At 40.2% G+C, this 26,756-nt stretch overlaps 1 protein-coding gene across 1 annotated transcript in view; it reads left to right on the top strand.

Moving 5' to 3' along the window:
• Positions 1 to 237: 237 nt before the first annotated feature.
• Positions 238 to 26,756, top strand: part of SUCNR1 (succinate receptor 1) — a 46,419-nt gene continuing 19,900 nt past the window's right edge. The window contains 1 exon segment of the mRNA XM_075338581.1: positions 238 to 381. Coding sequence (XP_075194696.1) covers positions 238 to 381 — 144 coding nt within the window.

The raw sequence follows: 26,756 nt of genomic DNA, 5'->3' as shown, positions 1-26,756 counted from the left end.
TTATTATACCATCCTACAGTGCATAGGAGTATATAGTAATCACAGGAAAAATATAGGCAAAGAGCTTGATGAGAAAACTGATGGAACATGAACGGTCACTTTTATACCTGTTCACCATTTCCAAAAATGAATCTGCCTTAAAAATGAAAGGTTGTTTATGGATGGATGTTGTAAATCATATTTCTTCCTGTTGGTTGCTAACCACAATGTGAGTTTGGCTACACAGGCTCGTTACTGATGTTTGAATTATTAACTAGCATTACTCAAGATATGCAAATGAGTCTATTACAGCTGCTCTCCGTATAGACCGAGAAGTCACAGAACTGCACAGTGTCACTGGCTGGTAGTGGATTGCGGGCATCAGGATCATCTGACACAATGGTAGGTGAAGCTGTACATCGTACACCAGTATTGTTCATTGACTTCACTAATTGTTGATTGCTACTGGCATATATTCTGTCATTGTTCATTACATTCTTTACTGCAGTTCTTACAATAGCTGAAGCTAAATTTACATTTTCTGTTATTTCCTAAAAATGATGCAGCACATCGATTGTCTGAGCTGTTAATAGCTTTAGAGCAGTGCTTTAACTTTCTATTAGAGGATTTCTACAGTACTCAAATATGCTGGACATAGAATATTCTTATATGACCTTCGTGAACTTGGAGTTTAGTTAGTCTTAGACACTTAAGAATGAAAGGGAGTCTGTCAGCAGGTTGTTGCTACCTCACTTAAGGCAAAAAGACTCTGAATCCAATGCTGTATCACTTACATTACTGGGTGCAGCAGTTGTGTCACAATCAGAGCTTTTCAATTTAGCCATGCAGCAGAGCTGAGAAAGTTAACTACCAAACACCAGGCTCTCTGTGTACAAAGACTAAAGACAGAGAGGTGCTGGGGGAGGGGGGGGGTAGTAGGACTAGTATAGTCCAGGCAATGATAATCCCAGGTGATGAAGCCTCCACTATAAGTAAGGAACAGCACACAGTGTAATAAATAACACATCATTGTTGAACTCTGTGTGTCAGCCTCTATTTCCTTCTGTCTTCAGATTATATAGCAAAAACCTGTTGACATACTCCCTTTTAGTTGAATGCAATCAATATATTGCTGACACCACATTAAACCAAGGGTCCACCAGTAACAATGACTGTGGGGGCACACTGTTCAGCTACATGCAAGCATTACATTATCATGTTTCAAACATTTGCATATGCTTTATATAATTTGTTGAATGCATGATGAGATATTGTTTGTGTCTGTACATATGAGCCAAATGTAATGGGCAACTACTTCTCATATTGAGAAACAAATGGCTTACTCCTGCATACGGGCCCACCAAGGGATTCACCTGTTCCCCTGCATGCCAGTCCAAGCCAGATAGATAGATAGATAGATAGATAGATAGATAGATAGATAGATCTATCTACCTTTTCCAATGTAATCATATACTATTTATGTACATAAAAATGTATGGATATAAAAGTATATATTATGACTACTCAGTAGCTCATGTGAGTTTGGATAGATAAAGGGCATAAGAAGGGTGTTCGTTCCAAACAAAGTATAAGGTAAAAACTGTGCAGAACTAGCCTTCTTATCTTAATTTGCACTGTTAAACATAATAGTAAAAAGTAACAAATAAAAACCACCTAGGAGGACATGTAAACTCTAACTGAACAATAGCTCTTCTCTATTTACACAGTTATAAAGCTTATCTATTACTACAGTACCATTCCACCCATACGCATGGCACAGCCTATTCCTCAGACTGGGAGCCATGGTATGAGTAAATGTCACTCTTATTAGGAGCACACAAACTTCCCAAAAGGTGAAAGAAAAAAGTGTATGTGCATAGGGCACCTCTTGTAGTAAAAAGATCAGCTGGAAACTTTGGATATGGTGTAAATGAGGAATGCCTCTTCTTCATTCAAGGACTGTACATTTTAAGAGTGGACAGCTGTCTTCATCGGATCACATAATCCCTCTTGAGTTTCATAATGCTGGAAGATGCTACTCCTATATTGTACTTCTTGAAGGGGTGCCCAATATTCATAAGCTATTTTTTTGCCTAAATCAATGGCTAATACCGAATAGAAGGGACATAATAAGCAAAAAAGCTCAAATTAGTGTTATGAGACCTATTGGCGTACAAAACACCAGGTGAGCCTTTCTCCTAAGGCATTAATAAGACATAAATTGGGGTACTGCTCCTGGTGTCTCAAGATATTACTCTTTTTTTTTTCAATATAAGAATCATTATCCTGCACTCTACACTGGCCAAACTGTAGTATTGTTCTCTGTTTTGCAATTTTTGTAGCTTTGTGTCTACAGTAGAGGCAGAGGGCTGGTGGCTGAAAGCTGGAAAAAGGGATGAGGAGCCTGTGGAAATACTGTTCAGTGTTACCTACTATGCTTTACAGGGTCCAATAGACCCTAGTAGTGACAAGAAATAGTTATGGCAGCAGCATGTGGTGTTCTGTGTGGGCTGCCACTAAGGGAATATGGGATGACTGCGTTGTCAGCCTTGGAAAGAGTCTCCTCTGATCAGTCTACTTGAGCCTGTGAAAGATGTCAGCCACAAGAGGAAATAACTTGAGTTTTGGGGGCTAAAGAATACTAAGATAGAATGGTGCTGGGCTTTTAAGGGGCTGTGTGGGTCATCAGAATTAAAAGGACTGGTGGTGACCAGTGTGTAGTGGATTAGCTGCCCTGAAGTCTGGAGTGTGGACCAAATGTCTGGTCCTATAACACAATGGACTGCAGAAGAGTGAGGGATGGCGAAAAAAGTTCTTTCAAGAATAGGGGCTTGTGTAACTGATAAAAAGTACTCTGCAAATATCTGTATGAGGGAGACACAGATCTTAGGACTACGTAACGATAATAATGAAATGCTTAAAAGGTACAGCTCATTTGTTTGTAGTACTTTTAATGTTGTGTTTTAGAACATTTGTATGGTAATAGGAACAACTAGAGATGAGGAAATCTTTTGAAATTATAGTTTGTCAACTTTACCAACTTTGCCGAATGTTCAAAAAAATGTTATTTGCAGCGAATAAATAAATGCAAATTGCATAAATAAAGAACCTCAGATTACCTCTAATTATGAGTCAGTTGAACATGTTTTGAGCTCTGTTATGCAAACACTTTCCAAATGACTTTCAATTATTTGGGAAAACGTATAGTGACCAGAGGTATCTACCAGTGTATTTCACACACTGCAGTATTACACTTTTTAGTGTGTTGTGAAATAAGCTGTTCGTTACCTCTTGAAAAATTGTCTAAACAGTTATAAAATGATTTCCTTTTGTGGGCAGATTTATGCGTTTTTGTTTAAAGAGGTGATACAAACGGAAGATGCTGTGGCATTTTTACCTTGTTTGGTGCAAAAATTATCCCAGTTTGGGGGTATAAAGAGCTTTGCATATTTCTAAATGAAGAAGCAATGTTTTTTTGTAACCAGTCTAAAAATGATTTCTTAAGTAGGGAAACAAAACAGGAGTACTGTTCTGTTTTAAATGTGAAGAAACAATGGCCTCTAAACCAGATGTGAAAAATTATCCCTTTTTTGCCATCTGAAACTGGTTTGCTAATCATCAAAGCAATAAGCAATAATAAAGTCTTTATCAAGCAAACTAAAAATAATTTATTTATTTTTTAATTAAAAAAGGGCCAGTGTTTCAAATATGAAGAAGTTCTGACTTTTTTATTATCAAGTCTTTTCAAAAATTAGCCTTATTTTCAGAGCTATTTCTTAAGGGTACAAAAACATGAGAGTACATTTCCCAGTACCAATATTACAGTCAAGCACTATGAGACACAGTGGGCAGCCAGAAGGTATGTGGCTAGTGTGGCAGTGCAGTAACGATAGGAGAAGCACTGTGAAGAGTTAAGACAGGGCAAGCAAGGAGATGCATGGCAGATTAGAACCAGCAATGGCAGCCATGGCAGCAGCAGTAAGTCAAGTATTATGAAACACAATTGGCAGCCAGGATGTGTGTGACTGGCATGGCTGATCAGTGGTTATGGCAGGAGCTACATGGTATAGAGATAAGATAGAACAAAACAAAAAATGCTTGGAGGTTTATCGTCAGCAATGGAAGATCTGGCAGCAGCAGTACTATAGTATACATCTACATGACATGATGGACAGGGAGGAAATATTTGGCAGAATGTGATGGCAGCAGAATGGTTCAGATGACAGTCAATGGGCAGAAAGGCAGACTAGATGGTACAGCCAATTTAATCATTGACAGCAGCCGATGGTACCTGAAAGTCTGTCATCCAGCAAGGAAAGAAGAAAAACTGACTGCATTCAGCTGCTGTGCCGGAAGATTAATTTAGGATTTTTCTCCATGAGTGCAGGTAAAAAAGCGGGAGGTAACCTGGATGCGAGTCCCTCCTGGACAAAAATTTAAAATATACACAGAATTGTTATCACCGCATTCAGAAATGTCCGATGTATCAAAATATAAAATCATTGAATCTGATTGGTACACGGCGTGGTGAGACAAAAATTCCAAAAGCCAAAATTATGTTTTTTAGTTGCTGCAATATTTTTTTTTAAATGCAATAACAGGCGATGGAAAAGTACCATCTGCACAAAAATAGTATCATTAAAAAATGTCTGTTAAAGATGCAAAAATTAAGCCTTCAATGAGCCCCAGATTCAAAAAAATGAGAACACAACAGTCTCGGAAAATGGCGACAAAAGCGCAATTCTTTTTTTGAATAAACTTCTGAATTTTTTTTAACTCCTTAAATAAAAAAAATATAAATGTTTGGTATCTACAAACCCATACCGATTTGAGGCATCATACTGACATGTTAGTTTTACCACATAATGAACAGGGTGTCTGAAACCCCCCCCAAACAATCATGCAATTACACTTATTTCACTATTTCTCCATATTTGGATTTTTTAATCCAAATACAAATCCATACATCAATACAATCCATCATACATCAATATAATCCATCAATACAAATTTTTCATCCAAAGTACATATTATGGTAACGTTAATAGTTGCAATCAAAAGTACAAGTACAGCTCATCCCATAAAAAATAAGCCCTCATATGGCAATATTGACGGTAAAATAAAAAAGTTATGGCTCTCAGAAGAAGGGGAGGAAAAAACAAAAAATTAAAATCGCCAGGGGGTGAAGGGGTTAACTCTGCTGAGCGGTCACCTGATCATGCATGCGGTTGACAACCATTCACTGTTCAAAAGCTTCACAATTAAAGGACTAATCTTTCCCTGTAAATATGGTAATTTTCTTGCTAGCAAAATGTCTTAAATATTTTGTTTTCTTAAAAACATTAAGAATTTTTTTAAGGAATTCAAAGAATTTTGGTTAGATAATTTTGAAAACAATTTTTCCCTTTCGGTCCTGCTCTGCACAGGCCACAGACATGGAGAAGTGTTAACTTTGCAGGGAATTGAAGAAATTCTCCTGATCAAACACTCTGTCAACAATCATTCACTGGACAAAAGCTACAACGATTAGCAAATTATGTGTTCCCTGCCAATATTCCAATTCTGAACACTCCATCTGATTCCCTCACTGACATTTCTGTCGCGAGCAGGGGTGCAGACCACGTAAAGGGGGTTACTCGAGGCATTTGGATCTGAGATCGTGGCTGGGGCTCGAGTGGCTCGAGTGGCAGCTGGATCCGCTGCCCACAACAATAATAAAAAGGGGGTATTTACAGTGGAAAAGTTTGTCAGTGACGCCACCCGTGGGTCGCGGTGATGATTGGTGGTACCGCTGCTGCCTTGGTATGGGACGCCCGGGGCTGATGGAGTGGGGCAGCAAGATGGAATCCCCTTCACGGGTAGGCGAAGTGTAGTCCCGGGGCTCGTAGGATGATGCCGGGTAGCAGGGAGCAGTCTGAAGAAATGGACCGGATGATACTACGGTGTACTCACTGTGGTAATAAATAGCACAAAGTCCATGTAGTAAACCAAGGCCGGATGCCGGGAGCCTCTGGAGGAGTGTGCTTGGTCCCGCACATGGGCTGACAGGGCAGGGGCCCTTCCTCCTGCACTTGTAGTTTCTTGTGTGTTGACTTAACCCGCATAAAACGGGAGAAATCTGCTCCCTGTATCTTGTGTACAGTGGGAGCCGTTACCCGCAAAATCTGACCCTTGGGATCTCTGTGGGTTATGGCGGACACCCTATCCTCCACGTTGGGCTTCTGTTTCGCTCTCTGGGCTACTTTTGGGACAAGATCTGGAACCTTTTCCCCTGCTGGCTAATCGGTAAGGCGCTTGCAGCGGTCCTTGCCCTGGGGTCCAGGTACCCCGACTGTGCACGGTCTGGGACCGGATACTCGCTGTCGACACCGGCAGGCTACAACCCTGCCCCAGTCCACTTTAGGTCTCCCGCGACCGGATATCCATTGCCTGTTACCCTGCCCTGCCGTCTACCACCTAGTACTCCAAGGTAGTCCGGTAGTCCAGGGGCTCTGACCCCTGACTACCACTTCAACTCTCCCAGCTTAACTCCACTTACACTTCCAACTGAAACTCAACTTCAACTCCTTGTTCCCTCTCAGAACACCTCAGGACCCCTAGGTGAGCGTTCCCATCTGCCTGGTCCCGCCCACTGGCGTGTCCCTATTCTCCTAGGGGGTGACTAAGCTTTTGAGGCTGGTGTTACCTATGTGTGCTGTTGTGTTGTGTTGGTAGAATCCCAAGGAGAAGGTGATTCCTGCACCCTGGAGGGGTACAGTCATCTGTGACTACCTGGTTTTGCCAGGGTGTCACATTTCTCCTTGCTCAAAGCGCTACATCCATGGACAGTGTTATCACTACTGCAGCCACAGAGCTTGCAACACAGATTGGTATTAAAATTGTGTTGTCCATCTTAACCGGTACCATATCTCACGAGAACAAACATTGACTCTTCATGACTTCCAAAGCATCAATTAGAAGAAGTTTATCTGGTGTAGTATGTTCCTTAGCCCCCAGGGTGCTGTGTGTTAGGAAACTTTGAAGCAGAATAAAAGCAAATGTTATTTACAGATTTTCAAATTTCTGTCCGTACACACGTCAGTTATAAATGATTTAGTGACAAAATGTATAATTAGTGGAGGAAGGTTGAACTAGATGGACCTAGGTCTTTTTTCAACCTATTTAACTATGTCTGCCCAACATTATGTATTATGATGGCAGGGAAGGACTGAGCAGAATGCTGACCCAGCTATTTGTGTCGCTGTCAGATGCTACAACCCCCTGCAGTGATTAAGATAAGCAATGAGACATACACTCCATTATGCCTTCCGCTTTCTCCTTACTAATGCACTTGCAAATTTGGCAAATGAGGCCAAATGTGACCTGCATTTGGTTCTCCAACTGCCAGGATGTTTGCTACCATGAATACCCATGATGTTAGTGCTACTGCTAGTGGCAGCCACATTCTCATGCGTGATTTTTTTTTTCTATGGCCCTACCACATCCATCATCCATGCCATGTTTAGGTTTAGCATACATCTTGGACAAAATTATAATGTTTAAATTGTTTTTAAACTTTGTTAAACTTAACCAATTTTTAAAATTCTCCCACCCTTGAGAAAAGCATAACCCTAAAAAAAGTCACTACATAAGTACATTGCCTTGAAAAAGTATTCATATCCTGTGAACTCCCACATGTTTCATGTTACACCCTCAAATTTAAACCCTTCACCCCAGGGCCACTTTTTTCGTTTTACACTTTCGTTTTATCCTCCCCTTCTTCCAAGAGCCATTACGTTTCTATTTTTCCATCAATATAGCTATATGAGGGCTTATTTTTGGTGTGTTGTACCAAATAGTGCACTGGAAAATGAGAAAAAAAATTCCAAGTGTGGTAAAATGTAAAAAAAAAGTTAAATTCCACTGGACTGTTTAGTTACCATATTCACTATATGGAAAAAATGACCTAGTAGTATGATTCTCCAGGTCAGTACAAGTACATAAATACCAAACAAGTCTACTTCTAGTTTTCTTTCAATTTATGGAGTGAAAAAAAAATTCTGAATTTTAGCAAAAAAAAAAAACAAACAAAAATTGCTCTAAGCGTCATCTTCTTAGAACAGTAAAGCATTCATTTTTCAATATCTGGGGCTAAGTAATGGCTCATTTTTTCCACCCTAGCTGACCATTTAACTGATACTATTTTTGGGTAGATGCGATGTGTTGATCGCCTCTTATTGCATTTTATTGTGGCCAAAAAACATAATTCTGACTTTTCAATTTTTTTTCAGTACACTGTTACTGATCGGATTAATTTATTTTATATTTTAATAGATCGGGCATTTCTTAACTCAGCAATACAAAATGTGTAATTTTTTTATTATAATTGTTTTCTTTTCAATGGAGCAAAAGTGGGATGATTTGAACTTGTGGTTTTATTTTCATTTTTTTTTATTTTTTATTGTATTTACTAGTGCCCTTAGGGATTTGAACCTGCGATGATCTGATCGCTTGTGCTGTACAGAGCAGTTCATCTGTGTTCTTTACATCAGAAATGACGAAGTCCTGAGTCGGCGTTCAGAGGAACTTTGTCATGATAGACACAAGGGTTATCAAGTGACCCCCAGCTGTCATGACAACCCACCAGAGCCTTGTGATCATGTCACAGGGCTGCCAATGGGAGCGGGAAATGGTGTGCTCATCAACAGCGCTTGTTAAATTCTGCTCAGAGATTGACAGCAGGATTTAACTGTTTCTCGCCCGTTAGACGCACATGTGCAGGAAAAGATGGGTGCATGCATCAAAGACAGGGAGATTACGTGGGACGTATAAATGCGTCCTAGTTTGTTAAGGGGATAAATTTATTTTTGGGGGATTTTATGTGATATACAGCACAAAGTAGAAAGAATTTGTGAAGTGTAAAGGAAGGAAATGATACATATTTTTCTAACCATTTTAAAAATATAAAGCTTAAAATTGTGATGTGCATTTGTATTCAGTTCCCTGTAGTCTGATACCCCTAAATAAAATTCCGAGTGACCAATTGCCTCCAGAATTCACCTACGTAGTAAATTTAGTCCACCTGTGTTTAATTTCTTCTAAGTATACAATAATGGGTAAAAGGATAACAATGGTTTGTACTTTTGAATTTCAGTCTCTATATTTCACCATCCACTACAGCTTTGAGTGTGAGACTACCTTGATTTTATAGACAATCATCTTGGCTATCTCATACATAAATTTGACTTGCAGCTATTTAGATATGTTAGATATGCAGATTTTTGTCATGTCCCTTCACTTTTATTGCTTTGCTCCTGGTGTTTGAAAAATCTTTTTCTTCATGTATATTATCAATTACAACCTGTTCTCACACTTCCTAATAGCTCCTAATAGCTCAGGGTTTTATTAGGTCTATTCCCAAGCAAAAGTCATTGATTCAAATCAAGGAGCAGCCGAGATTTTCCAAGAAAAGAGAAACAGGATCATCCAGTTCAACGATCGTGGTCTCTTGGTCCTAAAAATTGCCTATCTACCTCATGTGAATGCCATAACAGTTGGAAGAATATGAAATGAAGTCTATCCATCCATTTAAAAGCCAAGAGATGGATATCCAAGCAAAATGTGGGAGTCAACAAATCAGCTCAACACAATTTCTATCAGTTCTGGCATGACAAACATGGCAGTGAAAGTGGCTCGTATGCTTCATAATAGTGTGATCACTGGCATCCTTGCAAGCACTGTGTGATGCATTTTACACAAGTCTGGAATGGTGGGCCAAAAAATGGTGAAAATTCGTAACTTCAATATTGTCATAAGAAGCATCGGCTCATGTTTGCAAAAAAAAGTAAGAAAAATAGACAGTAGAAGATTGGAAACGGGTGATTTGGAGAGATGAAAATAAAGTCAATAGACTAGGCTCTGATGGGTGCAAATGGGTCTGGAAACAGGGGCTAATGGATTGAGAAATTGAAGTAACTGTGAAGTTTGTAGAAGAAGTTTGATGGATGGGATTGTTTCACAGCAAAAAGCATTGGATACTTGACCAGCATCAATGGTGGTTTAAATGCTGAGCTATGTGTGAGTATCCTATAAAATTAGTTACTTCATACTCTCATGTAATATGGGTATGAAAAGGAAAACATAGTGTTCCAGCAGGACAACAATCTTAGGCATCTTTCACACGTCCGTGCCTCCGGTACATGTATGGTCAGTTTTCTCACGTACCGGAGACATGTGCACACGTAGACCCATTAAAATCAATGGGTCTGTGTTCACATGCGTATTCTGCCATGGACCGTGTGCCCGTGTGCTCCACACGTAGACATGTCCACACTTTCTCCGGCATCGTAACACAAACGGACCGCACGGATGTGTTCTGTTTGACATGCGCCGGAGAAAACACATGTGTCTGCAAGAAAAAAAACAAACCTTTGCTCACCTTCTCCAGCCCTGCAGTCTCTGCCGCTGCTGTCAGTTGCTGCCGACCGCCGCTCATTATGCTCATTGAATATGCACTTCACTGCGGCCGGAAGCAGCAACAGCGGGCAGTCGGCAGGACCGGAGACCGAAGATCAGCACCACGGACAGCGACGCCAGGGACAGGTGAGCAGAAAGTTCCCATTCTCCGTGTGTTATCATGGATAACACACGGAGAACACACGTGTGCCATACACACGGCACACCGAGGGCAATACGCACCTTTGACACGTCCGTGAAAAATGTGCGTGATTTTCACGGACGTGTAAAAGAAGCCTTAAGCATATGGTTTGATCGGAGAAGAAATGGCTCAATGACAATGAAGTAGAGGTACTGTATTGACCCCCACAGTCTGTAGACCTCAACCCAATAAAAAATGTGTTGGTGGAGTTGAAAAAAGAGCTGTATATATACCCAAGTGAGTCGACCAGCATCCACCAACATTGGGAATGTTTAGAAAAGACCTGGAATCAGATTTTGGTTGCAACATACTTGAATCTGATCAAGAGCATGCTCAGAAGGATTCAGTTAGTGTTAAAAGCCAAAGGTAGATTTACAAAATGCTAACAAAATAATAAAAATTTTAATTTAGGTTTTTTGGAGCAAAACAGTAACAACGCAGTGACATGACAAGAATCTGCATAACTAATCATATGCTAAATAGTTGCAAGTCAAATTTATGTATCATATAGCCAAGATGATTGTCTATGAAATAAAGGTGGTCTCACTCTGTAGTAGATAGTGACATATGGACCCTGAAGGTTAAAAGGTCAAAACATTGTTACCCTTTTGCTTGTCAGTGTAACTACAGCTTTTCTGTGAAGGCCTCAAAGGATAAAGTCTTAAGGTGAATATGTTTGGGCCACCTTCCTTACCTTTACTCCTGAACAACCCTGGTCTAGTGGCCACCCTCCATCCACCCATGAGAGGGCAGGTACAGGAGTGGTTAATTCCCACACAAATAAACAGATGGAGGGAAAACCAAAACTCTAACTCACAATACTCACTCACAGAGATATAGACAATATGTGATCAGGAGGAAACTAAAGGAAGGGAGGAAATAATCAGACAGCAAAAGGATTTCCACAACACACCAAACAACATACAGATGTTTACCAGCAACAGGATATTAAAGAACAAGGACCAAGTTCGCATATAGCTATCATCGGCATGGGAGAACAGGGTCCACCATCTTAAAAAGGGTACAGGCGACTGTGATAGGTCTCCTGCAACATGTGACTCAAGCAGTGATCCACAGGCTAGCAGAAATAACCTCCTGCAAGCTTGGTTACTAACAAGAGCACAGCAGGTTGACGCCTGAGACTGTCTGTGCAACTCAAAAGCAGCATTGTGTGGAGTGTCTGACTCTGCTGTGTGAATAGCATCAGATGTAGTCCTGACACTCGGCACGTTTTGAGCCAAACAACGTCTCACAATAAAATGGTAGAAATTATTTCTGGCAAACGTATGGGAAGTGAAAAAGATTTTATGTAATTTTTCTGCAAGAGTCAATACTACCAGTTGCCAACATTTCAGCTCAATGAGACTATGTCAAGGCAATATCATTTTGAGGTAGACTTCAGCTGAATAAAACACTAAGGGAGGGTACAGGGAGTTATACTGGTGCCTGGTACCAGGAGTACAAGAGTTAGAATTAGTCAGTACATAGTGACATGGAAGAACTGTGCTGGTGCCTGAGTTAGAGAGCCTGGTGAAACAGGAGCTGAGTCCGGTGGATAGGCTGTGAAGCAGCATAGCCTATCTACCAGACTCAGCTCCTTTTTTCATGTCAGTATTTATTGCTCCTTGGAAAAGGAGGAGGAATAAAAGTATACGGATATTACAGCATGGGATCACAATTAATTATTTCTTTGAGCTAAATCATTTTTTTTAATGGGCAGATAAATGCGTTACCTCACAAATAGAATCAGCTGTCATCCCATGCTGTGCTCTCCGAATACTCTTTTTTGCACCCTCCCCTGCCCAGCAGCTGTGGTATGATCAGACCATGTCCCTGTACAGTCAGACACAGCCATTACACAGCATATAGCAGGGACACATTTATAATATTATTTCAGCAAAGGAACAATTTTTTAATCACATCCAATTTTGGAAATTACTATTATTCCAAGATCTATGCATTAAAATTAACTTTATTTGTAGGAAAACAAGTTTAATGAGATGTTTAACTCCTTCACCACCTGGGGATTTTCCGTTTTTAGTTTTCATATTTTCCTCCCTTTCTAACAAAAGCTATAACTTATTTATTTTTCCTTCAATATAGCCATATTAGAGCTTATTTTTGTGAGACGAGTTGTAATTTGAATGACCCCAATTATTCTGCTGCTTATTGTATTGGAAAATGGGGAAAAACTTCAAGTACGGCGAGACTGCAAAAAAAGTGCAAGTGAACAATTGTTTTGTTATTTTGTGTTTTTTTTACTATGTCTACTCTATGGTAAAACTTACCTGGCAGTATGATGCCTCACGTCGGTACGAGTTCATAGATACCAAACTTGTATAGTTTAACTTTTTCTAAGTGGTGAAAAAAAATCTGAAATTTGTCAAATAAAAAGAATTGCGCTTTTGTTGCCATTTTACAAGACCTGTAGCTTTCTCACTTTGAGTTTTGAGCTGTTGTTTTTAAGTATACCATTTTTGGGTAGATGTGATGTTTTCTATTTTTTTATAATTGAGTATTTATTGATTTTTCAAAAGAACATTACAGGGATAGATCACTCGAACAATGCATACAGATGTGATGTTTTGATTGCCTGCTATTGCATGTTCATGCAATGTGTCAGCAACACAAAAACCGTAATTCTGGCGTTTTGATTTTTTTCTTCCTAAGCCCTTTACCGATCAGATTAATTGATTTTATATTTTTATGGATTGGGCATTTCTGAATGTGGCGATATCAAATATATGTATTTTTTTCTAAGTGTTTTATCTTCAATGTGGCAAAAGGGGGGTGATTTGACCTTTGAGACTTTTTATTTTTTCATATTTTTTAAAAACTTTTTTTAATCTTTATTATTTTACTAGTTCCCTTAGAGGACTTGAAGCCTGCACTTTCTGATTGTTTCTGCTGTTCAGAGGGAAATTCTGTTCTCCTGTGAAGCACATGACTAGAGTTGAGCGATGTTTGATTCGAACCATTCGCCAATTTCAAATTCGAGTGATTTTGGGCGGTGTTCGAGTCGTTCGACGAACTTGAACGATTTGCTTCAAGTTTGGCCGTTCGAGTTACCATTCGATAACAGTTCAATCACCAAAAGCGTGGCTTTTCACAGTAAGGCTATGTGCGCATGTTGTGTATTTGCATGCGTCCTGCGTCCCCAGCACAATCTCTCTCTGTTTCCTACTCACCGATCACGGGCGCGGAGCTGCACGGCTGTCACAAAGCTCCGGCGGCTTTTCCTCTCTTGAAAATGGCTGCCGCTCATTATTCAATCTGGTATTCCCTGCTTTCCCCATCCACCGATACCCATGATTGGTTGCAGTCAGAAACGCCCCCACGCTGAGTGACAGGTGTCTCACTGCAACCAATCACAGCCGCCGGCAGGCGGGTCTATATCATGCAGTAAAATAAATAAATAATTGAAAAAAAAAAAAAACCTGCGGTCCCCCCCAATTTTGATACCAGCCAAGATAAAGCCACACGGCTGGAGGCAGGTATTGTCAGGATAGGGAGATCCACGTTATGGGGAGCCCACCACCCCAACAATATCAGCCAGCAGCCACCCGGAATTGCCGTATCCATTAGATGCGACAGTCCCGGGACTCTACCCAGCTCATCCCGAATTGCCCTGGTGCGGTGGCAATCGGGGTAATAAGGTTAGGTTAATCATGACAGGCGTCTCCCCGAGATACCTTCCATAATTAACGTGTAAGTGAAAGTAAATAAACACACACAACGAAAAATCCTTTATTTGGAATAAAAGACAAAAAAAACCTCATTTACCTCTTTATTAATCCCCAAACAACAATCCAGGTCCGAAGTAATCCACACAACGCTTTCAGCTCTGCTACATGAAGCTGACAGGGAGCGTTGTAGAACATGAGCGCTCTGTGTGAGCTCCACGCAGCAACTGACGAGAGCCGCACTTTCACCGGAGACTTCACGCAGGTAGTGCCTGCATGTGATATCTCTCTCTCTCTCTCTTTCTCTCTCTTTTTCTCTCTCTTTTTCTCTCTTTTTCTCTCTCTCTTTCTCTGTCTTTTTCTCTCTTTTTCTCTCTTGTTATCCCTCTCTCCCTCTCTCTCTCTTTTTCTCTCTCTCTCTTTTTCTCTCTCTCTCTTTTTATCTCTTTTTATCTCTTTTCCCCTCTCTCTCTCCTCTTTGGAGCTGAATAATTCACTTCTGGATTCTCTACTGCAATACAGAGGTCAAGATTACCAAATCTTCCTATGCTTTTTGCATAGGAAGCTCTACCCATCTATCTATAATAGCTCTACCCATCTATGCAGTGCCTCAATGGGTAGAGCTATTGCCTAAGGAGAATTAATTCACGAGTTTGAGTCCCGGCCATCTAGGTAAAGAATTTAAGTTAATTTTAAATTATAATTATTATTTATTTATAATTATAATTTCATTTAATTATGCACTAAGGGGAAGAGCTGGACATCAGCTGTAAGCTGCGGGACACACCTCTAAAATCAGAGCAGCTCACGGAATGAGATTGCATTGCTCTCTCCTATCTCTCTTCTCTCTCTCTTCTCTCTTCCTTCTCTCCCTTTGCTCCCTCTCTCCTCTCTCTCTTTTTCTCTCTCTCTCTCTTTTTCTCTCTCTCGCTTGCTCTCTCTTGTTCTCTTTTTTCTCTCTTTTTCTCTCTCTTTTTCTTTCTTTCTCTCTCTTTTTCTCTCTTTATCCCTCTCTCTCTCTTTCTCGCCTTCTCTTTCTCTCTCTCTCTTTTGCTCTCTCTCTTTTACACTCTCTCTTTTTCTCTCTTTTTCTCTCTCTCTTTTTCCCTCTCTCTCTTTTTCTCTCCTTCTCTCTCTCTCTTTTTCTCTCTCTCTTTTTCTCTCTTTCTCCCCATTTTTCTCTCTTTTTCTCTCTCGCTTGTTCTCTCTCGCTTGTTCTCTCTTGTTCTCTCTATTTTTCTCTCTTTCTCTCTCTTTCTCCCTCTCTCTTTCTTTTTCTCTCTCTCTTTTTCTCTCTTTCTCCCTCTCTCTCTATTTTTCTCTCTCTTTTTCTCTCTTTTTCTCTCTTTCTCTCTTTCTCTTTTTCTCTCTTTCTCTCTCTTTTTCTCTCTTTTTCTCTTTCTCCCTCTCTCTTTTTCTCTCACTCTCTTTTTTCTCTTTTTCTCTCTTTTTCTCTCGTTTTCTCTTTCTCTCTTTTTCTCTCTCTCTCTTTTGATCTCTCTCTTTTTCTCTCTTTTTCTCTCTTTATCTCCATTTTTCTCTTTTTCTCTCTTTCTCCCTCTCTCTCTCTCTTTTTCTCTCTTTTTTTCTCTCTCTCTCTTTCTCTCTCTTTTCTCTCTCTCTCTTTTTCTCTCTTTTTTTCTCTCCCTCTTTTTCTCTTTCTTTTTCTCTCTTTTTCCATCTCTCTATTCTCTTTGTAGCTGAATAATCCACTTCTGGATTCTCTACTGCAATACAGAGGTCAAGATTACCAAATCTTCCTATACTTTTCATTAGAGGCAGTGCCTCAATGGGTAGAGCTGAAGCCTAAGGAGAATTTGTTTATGAGTTTGAGTCCCGGCCGTCCCGATAAAGAGTTAAACTTAACTTATTTTTAATTTTAAATTATAATTATTATTTATTTATAATTATAATTTCATTTAATTATGCACTGAGGGGAGGAGCCGGACATCAGCTGTTAGCCGCGGGACACACCTCTAAAATCGGAGCAGTTCACGGAATGAGGCTGCATTGCTCTCTCTCCTCTCTCTCCTCTCTCTCTTCTCTCTCCTCTCTCTCTCTTCTTTCTCTCTTATCTCTCTCCTCTCTCTCTTCTCTTCTCTCCTCTTCTCTCCTCTTCTCCTTCTCTTCTCTCTCCTCTCTCTCTCCTCTTTCTTCTCTCTCTTCTCTCTCTGTCTCCCTCTCGCTTCTCGCTCCTCTTTCTATTCTCTCTCTTCTCTCTCTTCTCTCTCTCCTCTCTCTCTTCTCTCTCTCTCTCTTTTTTTCTCTCTCTCGCTTGCTCTCTCTTGTTCTCTTTTATCTCTCTTTTTCTCTCTCTTTTTCTCTCTTTCTCTCTCTTTTTCTCTCTTTATCCCTCTGTCTCTCTTTTTCTCTCTCTCTCTTTTGCTCTCTCTCTTTTTCACTCCTTTTCTCTCTTTTTCTCTCCATTTTTCTCTCACTTTTTCTCTATTCTTCTCTCTTTTTCTCTTTCTATCTCTCTCTTTCTTTTGCTGTCTTTTTCTCTCGCTTTCTTTCTCTCTCTCTTTTTCTCTCTTTTTCTCTCTCTCTTTTACACTCTCTCTTTTTCTCTCTCTCTTTTTCCCTCTCTCTCTCTTTTTCTCTCCTTCTCTCTCTCTCTTTTTCTCTCTTTTTCTCTCTCTTTTTCTCTCTTTCTCTCCGTTTTTCTCTCTTTTTCTCTCTCGCTTGTTCTCTCTCGCTTGTTCTCTCTTCTCTCTTTTTTTCTCTCTTTTTCTCTCTTTCTCTCTATTTTTCTCTCTTTTTCTCTCTCTTTTTCTCTCTCTTTTTCTCTCTCTTTCTCTCTCTTTCTCTCTTTCTCTCTCTCTTTCTCTCTTTTTCTCTATTTTTCTCTCTTTTTCTCTTTCTTCCTCTCTCTCTCTTTTTCTCTCACTCTGTTTTTCTCTCTCTCTTTTTCTCTCTTTTTCTCTCTCTCTTTTTCTCTCTTTCTCCCTCTCTCTCTCTCTTTTTCTCTCTTTTTCTCTCTCTCTTTTTCTCTTTCTCTCTCTCTCTCTCTCTTTCTCTCTTTAGCTCCATTTTTCTCTTTTTCTCTTTTTCTCCCCCTCTCTCTCTTTTTCTCTCTTTTTTTCTCTCTCTCTCTTTCTCTCTTTTTTTGCTCTCTCTCTCTTTCTCTCTCTCTTTTCGCTCTCTCTCTTTTTCTCTCTTTTTTTCTCTCCCTCTTTTTCTCTCTTTTTCCATCTCTCTATTCTCTTTGTAGCTGAATAATCCACTTCTGGATTCTCTACTGCAATGCTGCCTTCCAGCAAACCGATCAGATGATATTGGATCCGGATTGGACGGCACGAGACCCTTGACCCAGGATTACTGTGGAGGGGGGTTCTTTATTTCAATAAAGATGGAGTCACTAAATGTGTTGTGTTTTATTTCTAATAAAAATATTTTTCTGTGTGTTGTGTTTTTTTTATCTGTACTAGAAATTCATGGTGGCCATGTCTAATATTGGCGTGACACCATGAATTTTGGGCTTAGGGCCAGTTGCTAATATACAGCCAGCCCTAACCTCATTATTACCCAGCGAGCCACCCATCACCAGGGCAGCTGGAAGAGTTGGATACAGCGCCAGAAGATGGTGCTTCTATGAAACCGCCATTTTCTGGGGCGGCTGCGGACTGCAGTTCGCAGCAGGGGTGCCCAGAAAGCTTGGGCATCCTGCGCTGCAGATTCCAATCCCCAGCTGCTTAGTTATACCTAGCTGGACACAAAAATTAGGCGAAGCCCACATCATTTTTTTTTTTAATTATTTCATGAAATTCATGAAATAATTAAAAAAAAGGCTTCCCTATTTTTGGTTCCCAGCTGGGTACAAATAGGCTGCTGGGGGTTGGGGGCAGCCCGTAGCTGCCTGCTGTACCTGGGTAGCATACAAAAACATGGCAAAGCAATCGCCTGGTCTTTTTGTGCATTTTCGTGAACATCGAAATTCCATATCCACAGGAGTGGGTGCCACTAAAATGATCCAGCATGTAAAAAACTCACATGAGGCAAATTGTAACGTGTTAATGTTTGCTGGACTGGAGCTAGTTGAACCATCACTTAGAGGAGGCAATACTCATAAATTCCTTTTGCAAAAGGAAGCTGAATATATCATCAGATATAATGCAATGGGCCCCCTTAGGCTTTAATGAAAAAAACGAATTAGTCGTATTTTTAGGTTGAAAAATCACCATTTATAAATATCATTATATATAGTAAAAATAGTGTGTCCGTCATTGCGATCCATTTAGTGATATTAAGCCCATTTTAGGCGCTTTTGTTTTTATTGCTTTTAACTCACCTGCACTATGATTGGAGCTTGCTGCTTTTGTATAATTTGCTAGTGAGGTCACTAACTTGTAAGACCCGTCGAAGCCCCACCCTTAGGGGCGAAATGGCCGTCGTCATTGTGTGCTGACCATCCTTTTTCCCTCCCTGTAATGCCGAAGCATGTATCCTCCGACTGTGAAATAAACCTGAGTGCTACACAGCAAATATCGGTGAGTGCTGGTTCCATTTTTTTCCTATTATTGAAGTTTCACATGCTGATGCTTTTGGAATAAGCACCCCGTAGCTGTAACTCTACGTAGTCCGTCCTGGAAGTCCTCACTTGCTATCGCAGAGATCAAAAGCACTGTGTGCCTCCTATGATCAGCCGTCTAATGTTTGAACTGGTTAGGCCGGTTTTACACATCCGGCTTTTCCATACAGTGACTACAGTACAGTGACAGTGCTACAAGCGCCGGTCACATGCTGTCATGTGACCGGCGCATGTGACCCGGAAGTTACAGCGCTGTCACTGTACTGTATTGTCTGTACGGGAGAGCGCCGGATCCGGCAAACCGGCCAAAAGCCGGATGTGTGAAACCGGCCTTAGCCCTCAGTAGAAGTAGTGCCCCGCTTACTCCTTTGGTGAATTGCTACATTCAGAAATGTCCAATGTATCAAAATACAAAATAAAGTAATCCAATCCGTAAACAGAGTAACAAAAAATAAATAAAAATGCCAGAATTACAGTATTTTTGGCTGCTGCAACTTTGCAATAAAATATAACAAGAGATAATCAAAACTTTGCATCTACCCAAAAATGGTATCAGTAAAACATGAGTTTAGGGCACCAAAAATAAGCCCTCACTTAGCCCCAGATCCTGAAAAATAAAATATAGTTACGATTACTGAAAAATGGCACCTAAAGCAATTGTTTTTTTTACAAACCTTAGGAGAACTATACATATTTGGTATATACATACTCGTACTGACCTGGGGAATCATACTGTCAGGTCAATTTTACCATTTAGTGGAACATGATTAATACAAAACCCAAAACACAATTGTGGAATTGCACTTTTTTAGCTATTTCACCACACTTGGAATTTTTTTGCCAGTACAATTCCTCCCATCAAAAACAAGCCCTCATATATTGATATATTGCTATATTGATGGAAAAATAAAAAAGTTAGGTCTTTTGGAAGAGGGGAATTAATAAATAAAATTGAAAAATAGCAAGGTCATGAAGGGATTAAACCATCTGAGGTCCAAAATTTTTCAAGAGATTGTACTTGCAATGTTAATCTGCCCTCATTATTTTAATGGCTCATTGTAGACAGTTTGTGAATATTATTCTATATCTGGAACTTTAAAATTGGAAGTCATACAGAAATTCCCGCATTTATGATGTGTGTGGTTACAGGAAATAATCTTATTTTTTCTTCCACTATTGTGCAATTTCCTTGCTAAAATTAGCCAACAATGTCACATTAACCAAGCAATGTGAAAAAGTATCCACTCCTGCTCGAGTGATTTTGGGCGGTGTTCGAGTCGTTCGACGAACTTGAACGATTTGCTTCAAGTTTGGCCGTTCGAGTTACCATTCGATAACAGTTCAATCACCAAAAGCGTGGCTTTTCACAGTAAGGCTATGTGCGCATGTTGTGTATTTGCATGCGTCCTGCGTCCCCAGCACAATCTCTCTCTGTTTCCTACTCACCGATCACGGGCGCGGAGCTGCACGGCTGTCACAAAGCTCCGGCGGCTTTTCCTCTCTTGAAAATGGCTGCCGCTCATTATTCAATCTGGTATTCCCTGCTTTCCCCATCCACCGATACCCATGATTGGTTGCAGTCAGAAACGCCCCCACGCTGAGTGACAGCTGTCTCACTGCAACCAATCACAGCCGCCGGCAGGCGGGTCTATATCATGCAGTAAAATAAATAAATAATTGAAAAAAATAAAAAACCTGCGGTCCCCCCCAATTTTGATATCAGCCAAGATAAAGCCACACGGCTGGAGGCAGGTATTGTCAGGATATGGAGATCCACGTTATGGGGAGCCCACCACACCAACAATATCAGCCAGCAGCCACCCGGAATTGCCGTATCCATTAGATGCGACAGTCCCGGGACTCTACCCAGCTCATCCCGAATTGCCCTGGTGCGGTGGCAATCGGGGTAATAAGGTTAGGTTAATCATGACAGGCGTCTCCCCGAGATACCTTCCATAATTAACGTGTAAGTGAAAGTAAATAAACACACACAACGAAAAATCCTTTATTTGGAATAAAAGACAAAAAAAACCTCATTTACCTCTTTATTAATCCCCAAACAACAATCCAGGTCCGAAGTAATCCACACAACGCTTTCAGCTCTGCTACATGAAGCTGACAGGGAGCGTTGTAGAACATGAGCGCTCTGTGTGAGCTCCACGCAGCAACTGACGAGAGCCGCACTTTCACCGGAGACTTCACGCAGGTAGTGCCTGCATGTGATATCTCTCTCTCTCTCTCTTTCTCTCTCTTTTTCTCTCTCTTTTTCTCTCTTTTTCTCTCTCTCTTTCTCTCTCTTTTTCTCTCTTTTTCTCTCTTGTTATCCCTCTCTCCCTCTCTCTCTCTTTTTCTCTCTCTCTCTTTTTCTCTCTCTCTCTTTTTATCTCTTTTTATCTCTTTTCCCCTCTCTCTCTCCTCTTTGGAGCTGAATAATTCACTTCTGGATTCTCTACTGCAATACAGAGGTCAAGATTACCAAATCTTCCTATGCTTTTTGCATAGGAAGCTCTACCCATCTATCTATAATAGCTCTACCCATCTATGCAGTGCCTCAATGGGTAGAGCTATTGCCTAAGGAGAATTAGTTCACGAGTTTGAGTCCCGGCCATCTAGGTAAAGAATTTAAGTTAATTTTAAATTATAATTATTATTTATTTATAATTATAATTTCATTTAATTATGCACTAAGGGGAAGAGCTGGACATCAGCTGTGAGCTGCGGGACACACCTCTAAAATCAGAGCAGCTCACGGAATGAGATTGCATTGCTCTCTCCTATCTCTCTTCTCTCTCTCTTCTCTCTTCCTTCTCTCCCTTTGCTCCCTCTCTCCTCTCTCTCTTTTTCTCTCTCTCTCTCTTTTTCTCTCTCTCGCTTGCTCTCTCTTGTTCTCTTTTTTCTCTCTTTTTCTCTCTCTTTTTCTCTCTTTCTCTCTCTTTTTCTCTCTTTATCCCTCTCTCTCTCTCTTTCTCTCCTTCTCTTTCTCTCTCTCTCTTTTGCTCTCTCTCTTTTACACTCTCTCTTTTTCTCTCTTTTTCTCTCTCTCTTTTTCCCTCTCTCTCTTTTTCTCTCCTTCTCTCTCTCTTTTTCTCTCTCTCTTTTTCTCTCTTTCTCTCCATTTTTCTCTCTTTTTCTCTCTCGCTTGTTCTCTCTCGCTTGTTCTCTCTTGTTCTCTCTTTTTCTCTCTCTTTTTCTCTCTTTCTCTCTATTTTTCTCTCTTTCTCTCTCTTTCTCCCTCTCTCTTTCTTTTTCTCTCTCTCTCTTTTTCTCTCTTTCTCTCTCTCTTTCTCTCTCTTTGTCTCTATTTTTCTCTATTTTTCTCTTTCTCCCTCTCCCTCCCTCTTTTTCTCTCACTCTGTTTTTCTCTCTCTTTTTCTCATTTTCTCTCTCTCTTTTTCTCTCTTTTTCTCTCTTTCTCCCTGTCTCTCTATTTTTCTCTCTTTTTCTCTCTTTTTCTCTCTTTCTCTCTTTCTCTTTTTCTCTCTTTCTCTCTCTTTTTCTCTCTTTTTCTCTTTCTCCCTCTCTCTTTTTCTCTCACTCTCTTTTTTCTCTTTTTCTCTCTTTTTCTCTCGTTTTCTCTTTCTCTCTTTTTCTCTCTCTCTCTTTTGATCTCTCTCTTTTTCTCTCTTTTTCTCTCTTTATCTCCATTTTTCTCTTTTTCTCTCTTTCTCCCTCTCTCTCTCTTTTTCTCTCTTTTTCTCTCTCTCTCTTTCTCTCTCTTTTCTCTCTCTCTCTTTTTCTCTCTTTTTTTCTCTCCCTCTTTTTCTCTTTCTTTTTCTCTCTTTTTCCATCTCTCTATTCTCTTTGTAGCTGAATAATCCACTTCTGGATTCTCTACTGCAATACAGAGGTCAAGGTTACCAAATCTTCCTATACTTTTCATTAGAGGCAGTGCCTCAATGGGTAGAGCTGAAGCCTAAGGAGAATTTGTTTATGAGTTTGCGTCCCGGCCGTCCCGATAAAGAGTTAAATGTAACTTATTTTTAATTTTAAATTATAATTATTATTTATTTATAATTATAATTTCATTTAATTATGCACTGAGGGGAGGAGCCGGACATCAGCTGTTAGCCGCGGGACACACCTCTAAAATCGGAGCAGTTCACGGAATGAGGCTGCATTGCTCTCTCTCCTCTCTCTCCTCTCTCTCTTCTCTCTCCTCTCTCTCTCTTCTTTCTGTCTTATCTCTCTCCTCTCTCTCTTCTCTTCTCTCCTCTTCTCTCCTCTTCTCCTTCTCTTCTCTCTCCTCTCTCTCTCCTCTTTCTTCTCTCTCTTCTCTCTCTGTCTCCCTCTCGCTTCTCGCTCCTCTTTCTATTCTCTCTCTTCTCTCTCTTCTCTCTCTCCTCTCTCTCTTCTCTCTCTCTCTCTTTTTCTCTCTCTCGCTTGCTCTCTCTTGTTCTCTTTTATCTCTCTTTTTCTCTCTCTTTTTCTCTCTTTCTTTCTCTTTTTCTCTCTTTATCCCTCTCTCTCTCTTTTTCTCTCTCTCTCTTTTGCTCTCTCTCTTTTTCACTCCTTTTCTCTCTTTTTCTCTCCCTTTTTCTCTCACTTTTTCTCTATTTTTCTCTCTTTTTCTCTTTCTCTCTCTCTCTTTCTTTTGCTGTCTTTTTCTCTCGCTTTCTTTCTCTCTCTCTTTTTCTCTCTTTTTCTCTCTCTCTTTTTCCCTCTCTCTCTCTTTTTCTCTCCTTCTCTCTCTCTCTCTTTTTCTCTCTTTTTCTTTCTCTTTTTCTCTCTTTCTCTCCATTTTTCTCTATTTTTCTCTCTCGCTTGTTCTCTCTCGCTTGTTCTCTCTTGTTCTCTCTTTTTTTCTCTCTTTTTCTCTCTTTCTCTCTATTTTTCTCTCTTTTTCTCTCTCTTTTTCTCTCTTTTTCTCTCTCTTTCTCTCTTTCTCTCTCTCTTTCTCTCTTTTTCTCTATTTTTCTCTCTTTTTCTCTCTCTTTTTCTCTCTCTTTTTCTCTCTCTTTCTCTCTCTTTCTCTCTCTCTTTCTCTCTTTTCTCTATTTTTCTCTCTTTTTCTCTTTCTTCCTCTCTCTCTTTTTTTCTCTCACTCTGTTTTTCTCTCTCTCTTTTTCTCTCTTTTTCTCTCTCTCTCTTTTTCTCTCTTTCTCTCCCTTTCTCTCTTTTTCTCTCTTTTTCTCTCTCTCTTTTTCTCTTTCTCTCTTTTTCTCTCTCTCTCTCTTTCTCTCTTTAGCTCCATTTTTCTCTTTTTCTCTTTTTCTCCCTCTCTCTCTCTTTTTCTCTCTTTTTTTCTCTCTCTCTCTTTCTCTCTCTTTTTCGCTCTCTCTCTCTTTCTCTCTCTCTTTTCGCTCTCTCTCTTTTTCTCTCTTTTTTTCTCTCCCTCTTTTTCTCTCTTTTTCCATCTCTCTATTCTCTTTGTAGCTGAATAATCCACTTCTGGATTCTCTACTGCAATGCTGCCTTCCAGCAAACCGATCAGATGATATTGGATCCGGATTGGACGGCACGAGACCCTTGACCCAGGATTACTGCGGAGGGGGGTTCTTTATTTCAATAAAGATGGAGTCACTAAATGTGTTGTGTTTTATTTCTAATAAAAATATTTTTCTGTGTGTTGTGTTTTTTTTATCTGTACTAGAAACTCATGGTGGCCATGTCTAATATTGGCGTGACACCATGAATTTTGGGCTTAGGGCCAGTTGCTAATATACAGCCAGCCCTAACCTCATTATTACCCAGCGAGCCACCCATCACCAGGGCAGCTGGAAGAGTTGGATACAGCGCCAGAAGATGGTGCTTCTATGAAAGCGCCATTTTCTGGGGCGGCTGCGGACTGCAGTTCGCAGCAGGGGTGCCCAGAAAGCTTGGGCATCCTGCGCTGCAGATTCCAATCCCCAGCTGCTTAGTTATACCTAGCTGGACACAAAAATTAGGCGAAGCCCACATCATTTTTTTTTTTAATTATTTCATGAAATTCATGAAATAATTAAAAAAAAGGCTTCCCTATTTTTGGTTCCCAGCTGGGTACAAATAGGCTGCTGGGGGTTGGGGGCAGCCCGTAGCTGCCTGCTGTACCTGGGTAGCATACAAAAACATGGCAAAGCAATCGCCTGGTCTTTTTGTGCGTTTTCGTGAACATCGAAATTCCATATCCACAGGAGTGGGTGCCACTAAAATGATCCAGCATGTAAAAAACTCACATGAGGCAAATTGTAACGTGTTAATGTTTGCTGGACTGGAGCTAGTTGAACCATCACCTAGAGGAGGCAATACTCATAAATTCCTTTTGCAAAAGGAAGCTGAATATATCATCAGATATAATGCAATGGGCCCCCTTAGGCTTTAATGAAAAAAGCGAATTAGTCGTATTTTTAGGTTGAAAAATCACCATTTATAAATATCATTATATATAGTAAAAATAGTGTGTCCGTCATTGCGATCCATTTAGTGATATTAAGCCCATTTTAGGCGCTTTTGTTTTTATTGCTTTTAACTCACCTGCACTATGATTGGAGCTTGCTGCTTTTGTATAATTTGCTAGTGAGGTCACTAACTTGTAAGACCCGTCGAAGCCCCACCCTTAGGGGCGAAATGGCCGTTGTCATTGTGTGCTGACCATCCTTTTTCCCTCCCTGTAATGCCGAAGCATGTATCCTCCGACTGTGAAATAAACCTGAGTGCTACACAGCAAATATCGGTGAGTGCTGGTTCCATTTTTTTCCTATTATTGAAGTTTCACATGCTGATGCTTTTGGAATAAGCACCCCGTAGCTGTAACTCTACGTAGTCCGTCCTGGAAGTCCTCACTTGCTATCGCAGAGATCAAAAGCACTGTGTGCCTCCTATGATCAGCCGTCTAATGTTTGAACTGGTTAGGCCGGTTTCACACATCCGGCTTTTCGCCGGTTTGCCGGATCCGGCGCTCTCCCATACAGTGACTACAGTACAGTGACAGCGCAACAAGCGCCGGTCACATGCTGTCATGTGACCAGCGCATGTGACCCAGAAGTTACAGCGCTGTCACTGTACTGTATTGTCTGTACGGGAGAGCGCCGGATCCGGCAAACCGGCCAAAAGCCGGATGTGTGAAACCGGCCTTAGCCCTCAGTAGAAGTAGTGCCCCGCTTACTCCTTTGGTGAATTGCTACATTCAGAAATGTCCAATGTATCAAAATACAAAATAAAGTAATCCAATCCGTAAACAGAGTAACAAAAAATAAATAAAAATGCCAGAATTACAGTATTTTTGGCTGCTGCAACTTTGCAATAAAATATAACAAGAGATAATCAAAACTTTGCATCTACCCAAAAATGGTATCAGTAAAACATGAGTTTAGGGCACCAAAAATAAGCCCTCACTTAGCCCCAGATCCTGAAAAATAAAATATAGTTACGATTACTGAAAAATGGCACCTAAAGCAATTTTTTTTTTACAAACCTTAGGAGAACTATACATATTTGGTATATACATACTCGTACTGACCTGGGGAATCATACTGTCAGGTCAATTTTACCATTTAGTGGAACATGATTAATACAAAACCCAAAACACAATTGTGGAATTGCACTTTTTTAGCTATTTCACCACACTTGGAATTTTTTTGCCAGTACAATTCCTCCCATCAAAAACAAGCCCTCATATATTGATATATTGATATATTGATGGAAAAATAAAAAAGTTAGGTCTTTTGGAAGAGGGGAATTAATAAATAAAATTGAAAAATAGCAAGGTCATGAAGGGATTAAACCATCTGAGGTCCAAAATTTTTCAAGAGATTGTACTTGCAATGTTAATCTGCCCTCATTATTTTAATGGCTCATTGTAGACAGTTTGTGAATATTATTCTATATCTGGAACTTTAAAATTGGAAGTCATACAGAAATTCCCGCATTTATGATGTGTGTGGTTACAGGAAATAGTCTTATTTTTTCTTCCACTATTGTGCAATTTCCTTGCTAAAATTAGCCAACAATGTCA

This window comes from Anomaloglossus baeobatrachus, chromosome 3 (assembly GCF_048569485.1).
Source record: "Anomaloglossus baeobatrachus isolate aAnoBae1 chromosome 3, aAnoBae1.hap1, whole genome shotgun sequence".
In the NCBI taxonomy this organism is placed as follows: domain Eukaryota; kingdom Metazoa; phylum Chordata; class Amphibia; order Anura; family Aromobatidae; genus Anomaloglossus; species Anomaloglossus baeobatrachus.
This window is presented reverse-complemented; position numbering and strand designations above follow the sequence as displayed.